Consider the following 19,199-nt stretch of genomic DNA (forward strand, 5'->3'; position numbering starts at 1 on the left):
CACACTGCCCGTCCGCAGTAGTAGGGGCTTGGCTTCTCCCCTCATGTTCCCTTAGCAGCAGCCTGGCCTCCCTGCAGGTTCTTACAGGGGAGCCTGACCTTCTCCCAGGTTCCTATGGAGGTGCCTGGCCTCCCCATAGGTCCTTACAGGGGAGCCTGGCCTCCTCCCAGGCCTTTACAGAGGGGCCTGACCTCCACATAGGTCCTTATAGGGGACCTTGGCCTCCTCCCAGGCCTTTACAAGAGGGGCCTGATGTCCTCCCAGGCCTTTACAAGAGGGGCCTGACGTCCTCCCAGGCCCCTACAGAGGAGCCTGGTCTCTCCATAGGTCCTTATAGGGGAGCCTGGCCTCCTCCCAGGCCTTTACAGAGGGGCCTGACCTCCCAGGCCCCTACAGAGGAGCCTGGTCTCCCCATAGGTCCTTACAAGGGAGCCTGACCTCCTCCCAGGTTCCTACGGAGGAACCTGGCCTCCCCATAGGTCCTTACAGGAGAGCCTGGCCTCCTCCTTTACAGAGGGGCCTGACCTCCACATAGGTCCTTATAGGGGAGCCTGGCCTCCTCCCAGGCCTTTACAGAGGGGCCTGACCTCCTCCCAGGCCCCTACGGAGGAGCCTGGCCTCCCCATAGGTCCTTACAGGAGAGCCTGGCCTCCTCCTTTACAGAGGGGCCTGACCTCCACATAGGTCCTTATAGGGGAGCCTGGCCTCCTCCCAGGCCTTTACAGAGGAGCCTGGCCTCCCCATAGGTCCTTACAGGAGAGCCTGGCCTCCTCCTTTACAGAGGGGCCTGACCTCCTCCCAGGCCCCTACAGAGGAGCCTGGTCTCCCCATAGGTCCTTATAGGGGAGCCTGACCTCCTCCCGGGCCCCTACGGAGGAGCCTGGTCTCCCCATAGGTCCTTATAGGGGACCCTGACCTCCTCCCAGGCCCCTACGGAGGAGCCTGCTCTCCCCATAGGTCCTTACAGGGGAGCCTGACCTCCTCCCAGGTTCCTACGGAGGAGCCTGGCCTCCCCATAGGTCCTTACAGGAGAGCCTGGCCTCCTCCTTTACAGAGGGGCCTGACCTCCTCCCAGGCCCCTACAGAGGAGCCTGGTCTCTCCATAGGTCCTTATAGGGGAGCCTGACCTCCTCCTGGGCCCCTACGGAGGAGCCTGCTCTCCCCATAGGTCCTTACAGGGGACCCTGACCTCCTCCCGGGCCCCTACGGAGGAGCCTGCTCTCCCCACAGGTCCTTACAGGGGAGCCTGGCCTCCTCCCGGGCCCCTACGGAGGAGCCTGGTCTCCCCACAGGTCCTTACAGGGGAGCCTGGCCTCCTCCCGGGCCCCTACGGAGGAGCCTGGTCTCCCCACAGGTCCTTACAGGGGACCCTGGCCTCCTCCCGGGCCCCTACGGAGGAGCCTGGTCTCCCCATAGGTCCTTACAGGGGAGCCTGACCTCCTCCCGGGCCCCTACGGAGGAGCCTGCTCTCCCCATAGGTCCTTATAAGGGACCCTGGCCTCCTCCCGGGCCCCTACGGAGGAGCCTGGTCTCCCCACAGGTCCTTACAGGGGACCCTGGCCTCGTCCCGGGCCCCTACGGAGGAGCCTCCCCCCCCGGGCCCTTAGGTCGGACCCCGGCCTGCCCCAGCGCTGGGGCGGGTACGCGCGCGGCTCGCTGTGTCCCTCCGTCCCTCCCGTAGCTGCCGCGCTGCTGATTGGCCGATAGCGCGCGGGGGGCGGGCCCGCCCCTTCCGCCTCCCGGAGCCGCCCGGGCCGCGCCGCAGCGGCGGGGCCATGGCCGAGGCCGTCAGGGGGCCCCGCAAGGCCCGCGCCAGGAGCAGGCCTAAGGTAGGGGGGGAACCGGGCCCGGGGGGTGGCGGGGAGCGCTTCAGGGTGCCGTTCCGCCGTCCTGGGGCGGGGAGGGGCGGGCCAGCGGCGGGTCTGTCCCCGCCGCCTCCCGGTTGGGGCAGTGGGGTGGGTGTAGTGCAGCGGGGGGGTGGGGGGGTGTGTGGGGGGGGTGTGTGTGTTTACACACCGTGGGACTTTGGTCAAGGGGTTTGGCTCGTATTTGGGGTCGCTTTTTTTTTTCCCCCCTCCCCCTGTTTGTTTGTCAAAGCGACAGAAAGGGTGTCTGCTCCGGGCGGTGTTTATGTCCGTGTTTGCTCCCTGGAAGCAGGGAGGGCGGGGAAGGTGTTTTCCTAAAAAGACTTCTGGATGTCTGCGCTTTTCTGAAGCGATGTCAGAAGACTTAAGAGTAGTTGGCGGCCCGGTGAAGGCTGCGACAGGCCTTGTGCTGTGAGCGAGTGTAAACAAGCTTTTTATTCTTGTGGTGTGCGGCCTTCTCGAATAGCTCTGCGTGGTGGGAGAGCTGGGGCTGCTTCTGTGGTGAAGCTGTAGAGCAATAGAGCTTATTGGCATTTAGCAGCGTTTTCATATGGCGTCAGATGGCGGTCTGACTACATCTTATATGTATAAGTTTGGCTTTGAAATGCTCAAAACGTGAGGCCCTGTATAGCAGACGCCAGCGTTTGTTCTTCGTTAGTTGGTGCTACAGTTGGTAAGTATCACGCTTCCCAGGTTTTAATCCCGTTGTGAGTGTATTCCTTGTTCGCAATGTTAGCACCGACAGCTTTCTGAAGGTTTTGCTTTCCTCGCAGTTGTGCTGCGTGGAATTCTAGTAGTTTGTGGAAATCATCTGACCCAAAAATCTCCCCTCAGAGTTGAGTCAAAATGGAAAGGTTTCCCTTAATTGCTTAACCTCTGTGTGTTGTAAACTGCACCACATAGAGTAAAGGCATTGAAGTCATGGCCGTCAAAGCCCTCTGAAGATAAATTAATGGATTAATTGGCCACTCTTTTGTAACACAAGGCTTAGAGCCAAGTATCAACTGCAGCTGTGATCCCTGAAATTGAGGCAAGTAATGACTGGAGGGAAGAGCAATTCCAGAAGAGTAAGCGTGTCGTCGTTTTGGTTTTGATTCAGCCCCGCAGCGTGAGCAAGGCGGTTAACTCCAAAGACTGCTGCTTTAGGAGAATCGGTTCCCTGCAGGAAGGCAGTGAGTCACAGATGACGCTGGCAGTTCATTAAGGACACGTGTACGGTGACTCCAGTGGCCGCTGTCTTTGGTTGTCCCTTCCAGGTGTAATTCACCGTGAAACAATTCACTGCCGATCTCACGTGTGAGAATCCAGAATCCTTCAGTGTTACACATGACCCATTCCTGATATTTTTGTTGCTATTATTATTCTTAGTTCTGTTAATACAGAGGGGTGTTTGAGGATGCAGTTTGGGGCTCGGTCACATTAAGGACTTTGCCATTTCCATGCATCAGAAAAAGCCATAATCCTTTGAAAAGCTGAAATTCTCGTGAGCTGGGAGAAAGGCTGGCTCAGCTGCAGAGCCGCCAAGTAGTGGAATGGAGACCGGGGCTTTTTGCGAATAGTAGCCCCAAAGTTAAGCTTGTCCAGAACCAGTAACACCAGACTGTTTCAAACACGGTGAGGTGGGAAAACCAGCGAACCTGGAACTGGTGAAGATGAGGCTGGGTGTCTGTGTGCTGTATCTCGGTGGGTAGCACTCGGTTACTTCAGAGATGTTTCCTGAAAAATAGTAGGTGTCCTTAGAGCTTGAGGTGTCGTTCACTGACGTGCTAGGAGAGGAGAATGGTTAGGCATGGGACAAGGCTAACGAGCAGGCGTCATCTTGACTTAAAGGCTAAACGCTCAGAAGAAGGAACAGCAGGTTTTGCTTTCATGTTGATTCAGGACCTGATTTCTCTCATTCTTTCTCAGATGAAATCCCTGTTAACGATTATGGGGCATTTTTTGCCTTGGAAAGCGAGAACTGAAAGGCACTTCATGAATTTAAAATAAACTGTTTTATCTAATGCGAGTGTTTGGGAGAAATACAGGATGCTACTCAAAGGGAGTTTCTTCTGTGCAAGGACTACAAGAGGGAACTTTGAGATTGTAGAGGGGAAGGGACAAGTGTGTACTTGTAAAGTATGCGGATCAGTACACTGTCAAAAATATGATCTAGTGACATAGTAACCTGTGGAAATTCCTGACTCTGAGTTAATTGTCAGGAGATGTTTATTATAACTACAAGTCCTAGTTTAAAGAATTGTGCTGATCTGTTTTTAACCTCTCACCCGTAGTTTTAGCTAGCTTTGGAGTGTGTCGGAAGTTTTTGTGATCAGAAGCGTTTACAGCTTTTAATATACTGGAAACACAGTCTGAAAGCAAAGCCAGCATATTGCCATTTTGTAAAGGAGCTGTGAGCATCTGCTTGATGTAAAATTAGGCTTGAGATCGGGGTAAGCTAGGGCCTTGATTTGAGTTGTTTTCATGTATGCCCTCTCATAAGGCAAAGTCATGTCAGGTGTTTAGGGAAAGTATATGTGATACTGTCAGCAGGTTTCCAAAACTTATCATTTTTTCCCCGATCATGGAGGAGTATTGAGAGCTTTTCCTAATTTCAGCTGTGTTCTTTGCTGTATTATCTGGGTCATCCAGAACTGGAGCGCTGTTACCTAACTCTTCTCAGTTTCACTTCTAATAATCTGGGAGGTATACATAACCAATTTACAAATTGTCCAAACACTTTGCCAATTTTTTGTTTTACAAATTGGCAAACGATTTACAAATTGACAAAATCTGTGTTGATTTCCTGTGCAATGTTATTTCCCATGCTATGCGTTGGGAAGGAGGCTAATCTACACCTCAGACTAGGTTTATGGGAACTATTTACCCCCAAACTGATCTGAATTTAAAAGTGGGCAATCAGTTTACAATTTTAATGTCACTGCTAAGTTTTTCTACATCTCTAGTGTGCAATACCTATGGAAAATAGGTATGTCAGTAGTTGTACAGATGTTGTGATGGTTTTAGAATGTAATTAGGGGGTGTATTCCAGACTTTCTTTTTTTTCTGCAAGTACTGTTTCGAAAATAATCTTCCATTCATTAAAATATTTCTGTAAAACTTAAGACGAATCACAGAGTAACTTTTTTTTTTTTTTGCAATATGGTGAATCCTAGTGACTCTTTTTAGAGGTCAGGGTCCTGCTATTTTGATTATTTTATGTATTAAGGAAACAGTCTGTCCTGTGATATTTATAGCTTTTTACGTAGAAATGGTGAAGCATTGTTCAAGAACTGACTAAGAAAATAACCACTGATAGACAGTCTTCAAAGGGCAGGTAAAGAACAAGGAACGATTTGGTACATTTGTTTTTACCTTTAATATTATAAAAATTAATGTGATAAGAGGGGCTTTTGGAGTTGTGATGCTGACAAATACTAGTTTTGGTGATCGTGGGATTTGAGATGCGAGGGGGAGAGATTCACTTGCTAGTGACACTCTGTTAATTTTCTTTTTTTTTTCTTTTTTCCCCTAGGAAAAAAAGAAAAAAAGTAGTGAGGAGTCCCAGATACAAGAGTCTGATGATGTCTTCCTGCCTCCCACGGCAGAAGTGTCTTCCCAAGCCAGTAAAGTGCAAGTGGAACATGCTGGGGAATTTACAGAAATTCAGCTCAACGATGAAGTAGACGATGGAAAAACTATAAATGATGTGTGTGACATCCCCCGGAGTAATTTATCTTCAGCAAATGAAGGGTCTTTGGCAGTGAGTCTAGAGCCTCCCACAGATGCAGAAGAGTTCAAAGCTGATCCTTCCCATGAGGAATGTGGGGCGAATGTTGAGAAGAGTGGAGAAAGCAAGTTGGACAAACCTCACAGCCCTGTGGAGGCAGTTGCTAGCGGATCAGGAAACTCTGATTTATTGAGTAGCACCTTTCATCCCACTGCTGCTGGCTCTCAGACAGCAGTGGGCTTTGTACGGGACAAAGGAACTGAAAACGTACGAGATGTTAAAAATCCTCTTGTCCGTTCTTCAGAGAAGCTTCCTCTTAGTATCTCACAGCTCTCTGAGAAGTACAAAACACGTATTCAGTCTTCGGGATTGAAACCAGTTTATCCAGACTTGTCGGCTGAATTGTCCTATGAGAGACCAACCGTAATAGCAGTTAAACCGCTGTTGCACACTGAAAGGCTGTATCCCGAGCTCCCAACCGAACCAGAGCTGGTGCCATTTACCAGAGAACAGCTGAAAATTTTTGAGCCGTGTTCATGGTTAGAAAATGTTGACTCCTATGCGGAGGAATTTGAAAGCGTTGCTCATCAGGACAGGCATGAATTTTATGAACTGCTCCTGAACTACATGCGCTGCAGGAAGCAGCTCTTGCTGGCTGAGGCAAAGCTGCAGGCTATGACGACAGACTGCCAAAACATTAAGGGGAGATTATGGACTTTTAAAGAAGAACAGAAAACTGTGCAGGTGCTGTTGCAGAAGCTACTTTTGAACCCAAACTATTTGGACGTGATTCCAGACGTTAATTTTACTTGCTGTCAAGTTTACCGTATTTAAGCTGTTTTATTCAAAGGGAAATGATTGCCTTTGCTTTTCTGTCTCTCCACTGATCCCCAGTACTTCCAAGTATCATCCTGTTGAGATTTAAGATGGTTTGTTGTTTGGTTTTTAAACTGACGAGTGTAGAGGAGCAGGATCTCTTGGTGATCTCTTTTGGAGTCAGATTCATGTTTGTAGTCAGTCAGAACGAGCCTGCATACAGCCACTTCTGCCTGCAGTGTTGGGTGAAGTTTGTGCCGTGGTACTTGAGGTAGACGCAGGGCATACGTGGTGGAGCAGGAGTTCAGCGTGACTGTAGCGGTGATGTCCCATCTGGCACGCTGCCTCTAAATGACAGTTCTCATTGACGTCATGTCTGACTGTCCTGCTGTCAGGAGCGACAGCTGCAGAGGAGCTTGAGTCGTGCTTGTGGGTGACCCTGTTGCTCAAAGCATAGGGAGTGTGGAGTCCATCCGCTTCCAGTAACTTGCTCCGTAAGTGGTGCTGTGGTTTTAGCTACTTCCAGGGTGGTCGTGGTACTCTGTAGCATTTTTGTCTGCAAACCAGAGGAGTCTGGAGAGCTCTTTGGTGCACCTATCAGAAAAATTTTCCCCCAAGCTGATTCTGTGTAAGCTGTTTTTGGAGCTGGTTGTTACAGTGGGAGTGAATGAAATCGTTCTGGCGCTCTGATGCTGTTTATAGCCAACACATCAACAAAATAGTCCAAGGGTTCTAAGTACCTATGTATGTGATGGCTTTTACTGTTGTTTCTGTGAGTGCAGTGCCTCTCCTGTGCAGTTCTTCAGAGCTGGGAGACATCCACTGAACAGATCTGGATCTTTTCCTTTTTATTAGGGAATAACAGCCTGTATCACTGAACCTCGCTGGACTCTCGGTTTTGTGTTTATCACTTTCTACACTGAAAGCAATTTTAGCTTCACTCTTACATCCCCACTGGTCATCATACAGTTGGCTAAGCTTGCTGCTTGCTTTATTCCATCCTGATTCACTGTGTATTTATTGTATGTCCAGAATAATTGCTGTCTTTATACTAATTTAAAATTCTTATTCTACTAACTTAGGAAACTCAGGGGTACTTTCAGGCTAAGCTTCCAAAGTGCTGATTCTGAAGCATGTTTCCTGGTTGCATAAAAGAATAATAGGAATATTATGTATTGTTGTTTTCTTGTGTTGAAGAATTAGAGATAGGGCAGAGGAAGACTAGTCTCAGCTTTTAATTCCAGTTTGGGACAAAGTTAAGAGTACAGTTAATTTCTGAAAATTTTAAATGTATAATGGGGAATTGCTATGAATATTCAGTTCTGGGAGCTTAGAAGAATATTTATTTTGTTTCAGTAGATATTTTAGCTTTAAAATAGCAGATCCAAATATTGATGGAAATCTGTAAGCTGAGAAGCAGGTGTGCTTGCTAGGACTAGAGAGACCTGATTTTGTTCACGTCTGTCAGTGATACAGACAAGTCACTTCGTATCTATTTCTGAATCTGAATTATTGAGGGTTTGTAGAGTCATCTTTTCAGAAGTCAGGGATGTGCATCTTCACTAATCAGCAGCTCTAAAAATTATGTAGGGTGTTCCGATGTGTTTGTCTTGTCCACCTGCAAAGTGGCCCCTTTTTATGAAAGCTTTGAAATCTGTTGAGGGTAGGGTTATGTCAAGGTTAATTTCTGTAAGCATGCTTGACCCAACAAAATGACAAAGCCACTTAAATAAAATAATTGCTTTCTTTTCAGGGTGTCTGTGCAGATCAGTGCAAAGTGACAGGTCACCATCGCTACCAGACAGTGGAGCTGAATGAAAGTGTGTTGGGGGAACTGAAAAAGCTGTTTGAAGCCAAAGCAGAGCACGTGCATCAGACGCTGGCGCTGCACTCGTACACTTCGGTGTTGTCCCGGTTGCAAGTGGAGTCCTACGTCTACAGGTTGCTCAGCAGCTCGTCCCTGCTGAGATCAGTGGCTCTTCAGCAGCAAGAACAAGGTGTGTTGCTGGTCTAGACCGCTCCCCATGCTGTTTAGGCTGCCCAGCACCTTGTTCACCTGCAGTTTTGGAGTTTTCTGGTGGAATTTCTATACTGGGGTGTTTCTCCTCTGATACTAAAACCTCCTGATCTTATGTAGGGATCAGTGAAACTTTTTTTCTCACAGGAAAAACTCCAATTCTCTTAACTTACTCACTTGGCGGGTGGAAGCTGAATGCAGGAGTACCTTCTTCTATCTAAGCTGCATATTACAACTGATTACTGTAGAGGAACACTGGGTGGGATGGGACACCCAGGCTCCAATCTTTTGTTGTCAAAGGCAATGTATAATACAGTCCCATTTCCAAATTGATTATGCGCAATTCTAAAACCAGCTCGATATTTTTCCTGCTTTACTCCCTCTTGGAAAGCTATTTGGAGTCTTGCAGCTCTAATACCTAGAAATCTTCCCGGTTTTCATCCTAGGCGTATTACTTATTTGGGTTTGTGCCAATATAATCTTTTAGCTAAAGTATTCCTCCCCTTCCTGCCCTGGATATTTATCCTTCCTAGTCCTCCTCCCTTTGCCTCCCACCTCCCAGATAGTTTATATGCATAGTAAACAGTGGTTCTTAGAAAGTTTACATTGAGGGGAGGCCTTTTATGAGCATAACCGTAGTATATTCTTCTTGTAACTAGTGTCCAGTGCTTAATTATAAGATTAAATAAAGTACTCTAAAAAAGTGTTCTTCTCTGTCAGATGTAGCAGGCAACTGTGTTGAAATAACTTGGTATCTATAGATTTAGAGAGCATGTTTTCTATATAGCCACAAAAGCACTACTTATGCTACTACTCTGAGCGCTGCTCATCAAAGCTCCTTAATTCTGGTTTTAATTTACAGTTTCAAAGCAGTCAGAAAATATTTCTTCAGACTTGGGCCACTTGAAGGAGTGCATCAGCGTCCTTTTCAGTTTCACTCGCAGAGTTATTGAAGATCCTCAGTTTCAGAGTGACCTTCTCATGTGGCTGCAGAGACTGGTGAGGGAGTCAGCGTGGATACAGCTGTTTGACCCAACACATGGGATGAATTTGGGAGTAATTTGTGAAAGTGTTTCTCTCACTGTCCCACATGCAATGATTTTTTTTTGGGGGGGGGGGGGGGGGGGGGGGGGTTGTTCTACTTGAGGAACAGAATCTGTTAGTGAATTTTTAGAATGAATTCCCTTGTCTCATGAAGTCAGTAGAGGTCAGCAGCATTAATGAGGACTGGCACCTGAGCAGCCAAGGCTGCTCAAAGTGGGCTTAGTATTCGTTATGCTTTTACTTATTTTGAAAGTAAAACTATTCAGGCTTGTCAGTTTTGAGAAACTTCTATTCTTGCTGATTTCTAAATAAATTAGTTTTTGATGCAATTGTAAAGTAATGAAATTTTCTACAGCAAAGAAAACAGTTTGTGGCTCATAAGCCAAGCAAGCAGACTTTTAAGTACTGTTCTCTTGTAACTTGCTGTGAAAATTGAGGTTTATTAGAAAGCGGGGGGGGGGGGGGGGGGGGAGAAATGAAAAAAAAAGAAACCCCTAGTTAGCAAGACTATAAAGGAATAAACCTTGAAATTGTTTACAGGATTCCAATATAATTCCCTTTAGGTGTCAGTGTTGCAAAGAATTGGCTGTCCAGGTGACCACCTCTTCCTCTTCAACCACATCCTTCGGTGTCCAGCTGGGATCAGCGAATGGGCTGTTCCGTTCATTCAGGTGTGAATGTTTAATTCTTTATTGTCAGAAAGTTGGAGTGGGAGTGCAGTGGGTAGGAGAGGAGAGTGTCTTTTGCCTAGCCAATCCCTCATGACTGCTGTGTGTTTCCAGGTGTGTGGAATCATGGTAACAGTGAGGGCTTTGTCAAGGGATGTATTCACCCGTGTTAGCCCAACCCTGAGCAGGTGAACAAGGAAACACACTTCTCGTTCTTGGCTAGAGAGGCTCCATGAAAGGGAGTCAAGGACTTGTGGCGTGCCTCAGAAGGCCTCATGCAGGTTTTGGGAGCGCTCTCCAAGAAAAGGAAAGAATATTTAGACTTGAAGCAGCAGCTGTTTATGAGACAAGTGAGATTGGAGGCGGCTCTGTATAAGGCGTGAGGAAGAACAGATTTTTATATCCTGCGCGTTGGAATAGGACCGGTTTCCCTGGAAAGTTTATTAGTTGGGTAATTTCAAGGGCAAGGGAAAAGGTTCACTTTGTATAGATTGGAGGGAGTGCAGATATCCAAAGGCACCAGGGCGTTCTCGCAAAGAACATTTTTGCTCCTCCAAGAGGGGAAGATGTTGGAAATCTAGCCGTAGGAAAAGGATTGCAATTACACTAACAGGGGAAAGGCAAGCAATGAAATAAAAGGATAGAATAGAATCATAGAATCATTTAGGTTGGAAAGGACCCTTAAGGTCATTGAGTCCAACTGTTCACCTAACACAGGAGGATCCTAACTTCCCCTGTGCTCAACATCCCAGTTCCCCCTGGTGCCCAGAAGTACACGTGAAACAAAGAGAGAAGTTGTCTTTTTCTGGAGCTTTTGATTTTTTAATTTTTCTCTTCCTTTCATTTCTATAAGTACTTCTTTTGGACAATTCCCAATATTTTGCCATAGTAATACTTTTTCCAAGATGTGGGTACTGTCTTTTATGGATACTTTTTAGTGTGAACAAAAAGCTAGTAAAAAATGTGAAACTCTGAATTTTAATTTCTCTGATAAAACTAATGTGCCCTTTGTTTATTTAGATTTACTTAGGTTTTTGCATTTAATTTCAGATCAAAGTCTTGGATAACCCCTCAGGTGTCTTTCATTTCATGCAATCTCTTGCCTTGCTTATGTCTCCTGTCAAGTAAGTATGAATATGATTTTGTAAATACTTTCTGATTATTTAAGAGTAGAACACATGACACAAGATCTGCTTGTAAAACCCTGAGTTCATTGCAGGCAAAGTCCTAAAACAGGCACAAATAAGAGATTCACAGTTTAAGTCAAACTCGTTTTACTCATTCATCTTCAAGTACAGCCTTGGCAGTACATTCTCCTACTGTGCACTGTATGATGCAGCTTGCTTTCAGCTGTTGAATACCTTGTGAAGACTGACATACCCACGTGTCTTGTTACTGTGACTTCTGAAATAAAGTTCTTGCCTTGCATGATGGCCTGTTTATTATACTGTCTCTGCAACAGAAGCCCCTGCGTAAAGGGTTGGTTAAGTTGGTGTATACACTGGTTGTGCTGCTTGAATTTTTTCATCCTTCTTTATCTAGAAGGAGTACGTGGTGCTTGGAGAAGCTAGTTAATAAAATCAATCATTAGTGAAAACTGTTAGACGCTTCAGGTAAAATACATAACTTGCCCGCTCCCCTGCCCAAATTTTAAAGTGAAAGAATCAAACCTGCTGGTATTTAGGGTTGCCACCGTGATCTTGATAGTCTGACCCTGAGTTAAGTGGGAGTCCCATTGCTTGGAGGCTATTATTTTATGAGGTTTTGGTTGTACATTTCCTGTCTAGAGCTGCTTGGGGAAACAAGTGTGTCGTGAGAGCATGAATATTGCCAGTGCATTTTGATGCTTGTGTTTTGAACAAGGGCTAACTCAGTGTGTCTGGAGTGGTGCTCTCAGCTATTGATACAAGAACGCAGAGCCTCCATAAGGGCTGTGTTTTCTGTTAAAAGAGCTGACACTTGGCTGTTACAGCAGCTGCATGTCAGCAACAAGTTTGAATTCTGAATTTGGTTGGTGAAATCAGTATCTTAAAACTTGTATTTAATTTGTAATACGTTCCTTTTATCAGAGTATAAGTTCAAGGAGATCAGGAGGGTGATATTATCCTGGAGTTTTGTGGCACTGTGTGCAGAGTTCTACTGGAACATTTCTAGTTAGAAGGAAGTTGGATGTTATGCTTTCAACTTTTTACACAACCTTCCTGCATGTTTGTTTAACTTCAAATGAAAGTAAAACTAGGAGTTACTAAGGTTGGAAAGGATCTGTAAGATCATCAGTCCAACCATCAACCCAACACCCCCATGCCCACTAAACCATGTCCCAAAGGGCTACGTCTGCCCATTTTTTTGAACACTTCCAGGGATGGTGACTCCACCACCTTGCTGGGCAGCCTGTTCCAATGCTTGACCACTCTTTCTGTGAAGAAATTTTTCCTAATATCCAATCTAAACCTCCCCTGACGCAACTTGAGCCCATTTCCTCTTGGAGAAGAGACCAACAACCCACCTCACTACGCCCTCCTGTCAGGCACTTGCAGAGAGCGATCAGGTCTCCCCTCAGCCTCCTTTTCTCCAGGCTAAACACCCCCAGTTCCCTCAGCCGCTCCTCATCAGCCCTGTGCTCCAGACCCTTCCCCAGCTTTGTTGCCCTTCTCTGGACACGCTCCAGCACCCCAATGTCTTTCTTGTAGTGAGGTGCCCAAAACTGGACACAGCATTCCAGGTGCGGCCTCACCAGTGCCGAGGACAGGGGCACGATCCCTGCCCTGCTCCTGCTGGCCACACTATTCTTGACACAAGCCAGGATGCTGTTGGCCTTCTTGGCCACCTGGGCACACTGCCGGCTGTCGATCAACACCCCCTTGCTGGTATATGCCTGAACAACTAAGGTTTTATATGGTACAGGGTCTGAAAACTCCCGGACTTAAGGTGGTCTAATACATGGAACTGGAGCTGGCTTGATTTGAGGCAACTCTTCCCTTGGAAGGTCTTCAGTTGTGGTGTAGCTCAGCGTACCTAAGACCAGTCTTACTAACGTTGACGTGGTGTCCAGCTAAAGCAGCTATGAAAGTTGTACAGTGGAAGTGGCCTGCACAAAATCCTGTTCATTGTTGACTCACCAAGTGATAGCCTTAAATGGTTGTTGTAGAATACCTTTTCTGAAATACGACTCTCATTTTTTGAAGGACTTTTCCTGCACATGGAAAAGAATAGTGTTATTTCTTGTGTATTTAAATGTGCTTGCTCTACAGGGCTGATAGCCATTTACATTGTTCAGAATATTGCTTGGAAGATCACTTACGGAATACAAGAGATTGGTGCAAGCCTTGTAGGACATCAGGTTATTTGAAGTACTTGTTTATTTCTTGTTCTTGTATATGTTTTTGAGTATCTTAACTAAAAGATGACTAAATTCAGAATTTTTAGTTCTCTAATTTTTGTAAACTTAATTTTTTCACTTTAAATCAGAAATCGGGTGGACTTCCTGTGTCATATGAAACCAAGTGAAAGGAAAAGTTCCTCTTCATCTGGGAAAGAATCTGGAAATTGGACCCTGGTAGATGAGGGAGGAGAAGAGGTACAGCTCTTTTTTTTTTTTTTTTTTTCCTTTGAGCTTTTCTTCAAGATTGTTGTATTGATTTTGTGAAATAAGAGAAAGAAAAACTTACTGTTGTTCAGTTAAAAAGCATCATTTGAAATTTAGATGTATTTTACTCTCCTTATCGCTGTATATAACTGTAGGTAGTGGAGTTTCCCGGAATGAGTATTAGCAGATAGAAATTAAACTTATTGGAGCTACTGCATGCAAAAAGAGCATGGAAGTAGACATGTTTGAATAGGTGTTTCCATTCAGAAGCTGTGTTGGACTGGCACAGCGTTGCCTCTATTTCTGTTTCCTAGCTGATAAGGACTTTTATGTAGAAACACACACAGAAGAGGAATTTAGGAGGCTGTGTGTGTGAAGGAGAGTTCATTTGTACTTTCCTCTTACAAGCAAACTGTAACTGGTACAACAGTGAAGCCCTTCTACCATGTGTTTTGTTGGAAAGCTACTAAAAGGGACTGTTTGAATTTATCTATAGGATGAGGATCCTGAAACAAGCTGGATTCTGCTTTCGGAAGACGACTTGATTTCCCTGTTGTCACAGTTCCCATTTCATGAACTCTTTCAGCAGTTCCTTGGATTTAAGTCTGGAGGTAAATCGTCTGTTAAAGAGTTATTCTTCGTTTTGCTTATGCTAATTGTATTATTGACTAAAACTGCCAAGAATGATACTGTGTTATGAGAGTCTCTGAGTGAAGTGATAACCTGTGCAACAGCTCACAGACTAAATAGATAAGATGGAAGTGTATGCCATGTGTCTGGGGTAACTTAAAAACTTACAGCAATACTAGCATGCAAAACATTAGTACTTTCCCTTAGTTTTGATCTGCTGATATTTATACTCATAGATGTGCTTTCCGAACTAATTTTCCCCCGTTGCCTCTTAGCTGTAATGTTACTGTGATTATTATTCCCCCCCACCCCCCAATTATTTGATCATTCTTTATATTGTTAAATCTCTGGACAAGTACATGAAGATAATTGATCTTCATGAAAAGATAAGATGTCTTATAACCTGCATAGATTATTTGTACTTAACAGGTATTTATTGTTCATTTCGGAAACAAAACATAAGTTTCAGTTCACTATAACTAACAATGAACTGTTTGCCAGCTATATGGTGAACTCTTGTTTCAAGTGCTCGCTAAGTTACTTAAAAAATCCAGAATTCACACACTTTTTTGAGACTTACTTTTGTCTGTCTTGGTCTTAGGTGCTTATTTTCCTGAAAAAACAACTCCCCAGGAGATGATGAAGATTTTTGCTTTTGCAAACTCATTAGTGGAACTTCTGTCTGCGGGATTAGAAACATTTAACAGAGCACGATACCGACAGTTTGTGAAGCGAATTGGTCAGCTGATCAAGTAAGAGAATATGTTCTCTGTGATATGATTAAATCTTTTTCATACAGTTTGGTTTAGAGTTCAGAGCTGCCAAAAAAATCCCCAAACAACCCACTACAAAACAAAAAAACCTAGAACACCCCCTCTGCCCGCCACCAGCCAGTTTTTGGGTAGCTTTTGCTCTGAGAGTTGGTCAGTTTGGAGTTAGCTGATCTGGGAGTCTGAAATCTCAGGGTCCTTGACTCTAAAGCTGCCTCTGAAGTGGGGAATTGCAGAGTCTGAATGCTGTGGTTGCGAAGGAGCCAGGTGAGCTGTGGAGCACCAGGATGATTTCCATCAGGGATGTGCTTAGGTTTGTCTTGGAAAGTCACTGAAATCCAACAGACAGCTTCTCGAATCACCCCTATTTATAACCAGTGTTACTGCTTTCTTTCCGTTGTTATCCAGAATTGGTTTAGGGTTTTTAGTTCGATGATTTTCAAGGAATATATTGTTGCAGTAAGCACATATAATTGAAACCTAAAAGTTGCTCTTCATTTTTAAATCTCTAGTAGTCACTTGATACGGCTTCTATGAGTGTGTTTTTAAGGGGGATACAGTTAAATCAAATCAGAAACAAAATCCATTTTGTTTCCTCTGTGTTATTAGAGCAGTAACTTTCTCAGTGTAATTATTCCTATATGAGCTTTTTGCATGTACTACCGTTTCGTAATGTAGGATTACCTTAAGCTCCAAAGTTCATACACAAACTAATTTGGTGTCACAGGATATTATGCATTGTTTGCTTGCAAAACCAAGGAAGGATAACACGGGAATTTTAGACTAACCCTGTCTGAAGAGGGGAGGGAAATGCTATTTATATGGAAATCTCTGGAAACTGGAGGACAAAGGGTTGAACATCTCTTGTGACCGGACTCTGATCTAGTTGCACTTGTCTGTGTTTTTATATGGTGATGACATACTTAACGATCCTTCTGCGACTTGTTTGTTCTGCTGTATAGGATGACACTTTGTCATGTGAGTGACCACTGGGCCCAATACGTTAGCAGCAATAAACAATATGGATCAGTAGCGCATCCCTACTCTGTGGAAAAATTGCAACTGGAGTTTGATGAGCTGTTTTTTAGAGCTGTTCTCCATGTTCTGAAGGCAAAAAGGTAGGCTGTCCAATGTGATTGATGCTGGCTTCATCTTGGAGGAGTTAGATATTTGAAACTGGGAATTGCAGTAGCTTTAAATGCTTAATGGTTTAAACAAGACTGCAATATGCAGGATTTTTCAGCATATTGGTAGTAGTAAGATGGGGAGGAGCTGTGTCTTGAATTCTAGCATCTGGCAGAAGCTCTGGGGACTTGCTCAGTTCAGAATGAGGTTAACTCAGAATTTGAGATGCTAAGACGCATCCTCCCATTCCTAATTCTGTTATATGGCAGAGATGGGGGCATATGTCTCCTTTTCAAATGTTGGGATTTATCAGGGTGAAACCGTTTCTATCTGCATCTTCAAATCCAACAGGTTGGGAGTCTGGTTATTCATGTCCGAGATGCCTTACAGAACCTTATCCAGCAACATGCTTTGGAGGCTCTTCTTTGTCATGCACTGTGCAGAGAGCGAGCACCTGGAAAAGCTCTGCTCTACTCTGCAACCTGCTGACTGCAAACAAAGACTCAAAGGTAGAATTCCATCACTCGGAACCAATTCTCATAGATTCAGCTACTGCTGCATCAGTTATGGGTTTAATTCTTGGCAGGTTTCATTGTTAAATATGTCCTCAGCAGCAGCATGACTGGTCCAGAGGCCTCAGAAATGTTTTGGGCAGTTCATGGGCTTCCAGTGCTCATTTGACCACTCTCATTTTAACAGGAATTGTTGTATCTACAGTCCTTTTAGTTTTTTCTCTGACAGTGACCGCTACTGGCTGCTTCAGAGAGCTTCAGAAGCGCCATGCAGTAGGTACATCTTGTGTATTCTCATATCAGGTCCCATCTTGACCTTTGATAGTATTTGGAGAGTGAAATTTAAATTCTGAAATAAAGAATTTTGTGTCACTTAGGTTTTTTTGTCTGCTATTGACTGTTGTTGACCGTTGAGCTGTTGATACTTGTATAAATACCCCAGTGCTGCCACCACCCCCACCCCCCCCAACTTGCTAATTTTGGCTTCAGTAACTTACATTGTGGGAGATCTGCTTATCTTCCACAACTACAGATGTTTCCCTTATCTCAAGCCTTCTTTTGATGCTTTTCTTGTCCTATATGCCACCTTTTCTTCATATTTCCCCTTGACTTCTGCCCTGTGTTGATCTCCACAGTGACTGTGGTGGCTTCAGCTATAGCAGAGTTATTTAGAAGCCAGCTGGAATGCCACTTTCCCTTTGCTGCTGCCTTCATGGAAAATATTTCAGGACTAGATTGACAGGGAGACAGGTAAACAAAGCAGTAACTCCCTACTTCACAGCCTCTTTGCTGTCTTCAGGGAGAGCAAATCTCACTACCAGTCAGTTTTACTTTTCAGCTAGCTGGTAGCTCCGGATAGCTGTCACTGCATCAGCCAAGTCTTTTGATGGAGAAGTAGAAGAAAACGGGCATCTTGAGAGGTTACAGAGCATACTGACTCTGTGCAAGCTCAGCTAGCATTTAAGGCAGTTTACGCAGAGTGGGAGAGGGATATCAAGGCTGTAGCTGTGCACACTTTATGAAGTGCTCATCTGTTTCAGCTGGCAAGTGCTAATCAGTAACAATTACACTGTTTCAGTAGGACTTTTTTGTTTTTGCAAGAAATTTTTAATGCATCTCAAACAAAGAGAATGTGATATGGTGGGTTGCAGCTCTGACAGTAACAAACACTACATTTTTCTTGTTTTGTTCAGGTGTTTTTTTGCTACTAGCTAACTTTTATGTTTTAAAGTCCCTGGTATTCTGATGCAGCATATTTTTATCCTCTTCGTTCTCCTTGACAGGTTATGTCAGCACAATACTATTTTTCTCAACTGTCTAAACAGGGAATATCAACAGTTCTTTCAGTGAAATCCATCTAATCTTCTGAAATAGCTTCTTTTGACTAACACCAATATAATGGTGACTTAATTTCCTGTAATTCATACCCTAGAAGACAATGGCATTAACATTCTTGTGGGAGAGAACCTTTTTTATTGATTTCCCTTCCAGATTAAGTTTGACAAATGTTATGTGGTGAATTTACTGGTGATAGCAAGCCTTGGTAATTGATGGAAACTTTAGGCTTGCACATACAGAGGTGGCAGCATAGTTGCTTTTACGGGATAGGTAGGAATAACATGATGAAATGGAGTGCAGTGATGGAGCTGCACTTACTTAGGACAACCTTTGTATGTATGAGAGCTACCAGATATAAAATAACCCCCTGGAGAAATATGGGAAGTCCAGTTACTTGATGTATTCTTGAGTGGACCAAATGTTAATAAATTTACTGTGGAACACACATTTTCACTGACAAGCAATGACCTAGTAGTTTCTTCTTGATGTTGGCTACCTGTGTGAGTACGAACGTGTTCTCTGTAAGGTTTATAAATATAGGATTAACAGTTTTGTCTTTGCTTCCATTGCAGTTGGCAATGAGAACCTGCTGAACAACATTTCTGGTTACAGTTTCTTTACTGTCATTACCAAGATTTGAGGAGCCACTGGTTTTTAGGGTCTCTCTGAACTTGATTTGGAGTGTGAGCAAATGTGCAGAGGAGGAAGGGAATAGGCTCAAGTAGCAACTGTGTGGTGAAGATGTCATTGCTCCCGTGAGATGATAGGATTTAGGTGGAGCCTCTCTTCTTCCCTTTTTCCTTGTCCCCATCCTTCAGTCCCAAGCTATGGCTTGGTGCAGGTTTTCAGGTTGGCGTGGGGTCAGCAGCGTGTGGAGCACACGGATGGCCCCAGGTACGGTGAAGGGGAAGGTGCAGCAGGAGCAGGAAGCCGTGAGATTGCAGAGCTGTGACTTGCAGCACAGAAGGTCTAGCGCACACGTGCTGGGCAGCTGCCACCACCAGCCCTCCTCCTTCCATTTATGGTCTTTGTCCTTAACTTTACCAGATCCCGTTTCTTTCTCTTCTGTCCCCCTCCAAACCCCTTCTCTGTTGCTTAGCTGGTCTATGCCTAATGAAA

The 19,199-nt window shown here is 44.8% G+C and overlaps 1 protein-coding gene across 3 annotated transcripts in view; it reads left to right on the plus strand.

Moving 5' to 3' along the window:
• The first annotated feature begins 1,775 nt into the window (after positions 1-1,775).
• The window catches only part of EPG5 (ectopic P-granules 5 autophagy tethering factor), a 64,640-nt gene continuing 47,216 nt past the window's right edge, over positions 1,776-19,199 (plus strand). For 2 of the 3 annotated variants that reach the window (XM_075725844.1, XM_075725845.1), the window contains exons 1-11: positions 1,776-1,829; positions 5,380-6,318; positions 8,144-8,387; positions 9,270-9,406; positions 10,015-10,122; positions 11,170-11,243; positions 13,588-13,696; positions 14,202-14,316; positions 14,937-15,087; positions 16,068-16,223; positions 16,582-16,739. In XM_075725844.1, the coding sequence (XP_075581959.1) occupies positions 1,776-1,829; positions 5,380-6,318; positions 8,144-8,387; positions 9,270-9,406; positions 10,015-10,122; positions 11,170-11,243; positions 13,588-13,696; positions 14,202-14,316; positions 14,937-15,087; positions 16,068-16,223; positions 16,582-16,739 (2,245 nt within the window). Of the gene's footprint in view, positions 1,830-5,379; positions 6,319-8,143; positions 8,388-9,269; positions 9,407-10,014; positions 10,125-11,169; positions 11,244-13,587; positions 13,697-14,201; positions 14,317-14,936; positions 15,088-16,067; positions 16,224-16,581; positions 16,740-19,199 lie in introns of those variants that run through there. The other variant, XM_075725846.1, reaches the window with a different exon arrangement.

This window comes from Pelecanus crispus, chromosome Z, assembly GCF_030463565.1.
Source record: "Pelecanus crispus isolate bPelCri1 chromosome Z, bPelCri1.pri, whole genome shotgun sequence".
Taxonomy (NCBI): Eukaryota; Metazoa; Chordata; class Aves; order Pelecaniformes; family Pelecanidae; genus Pelecanus; species Pelecanus crispus.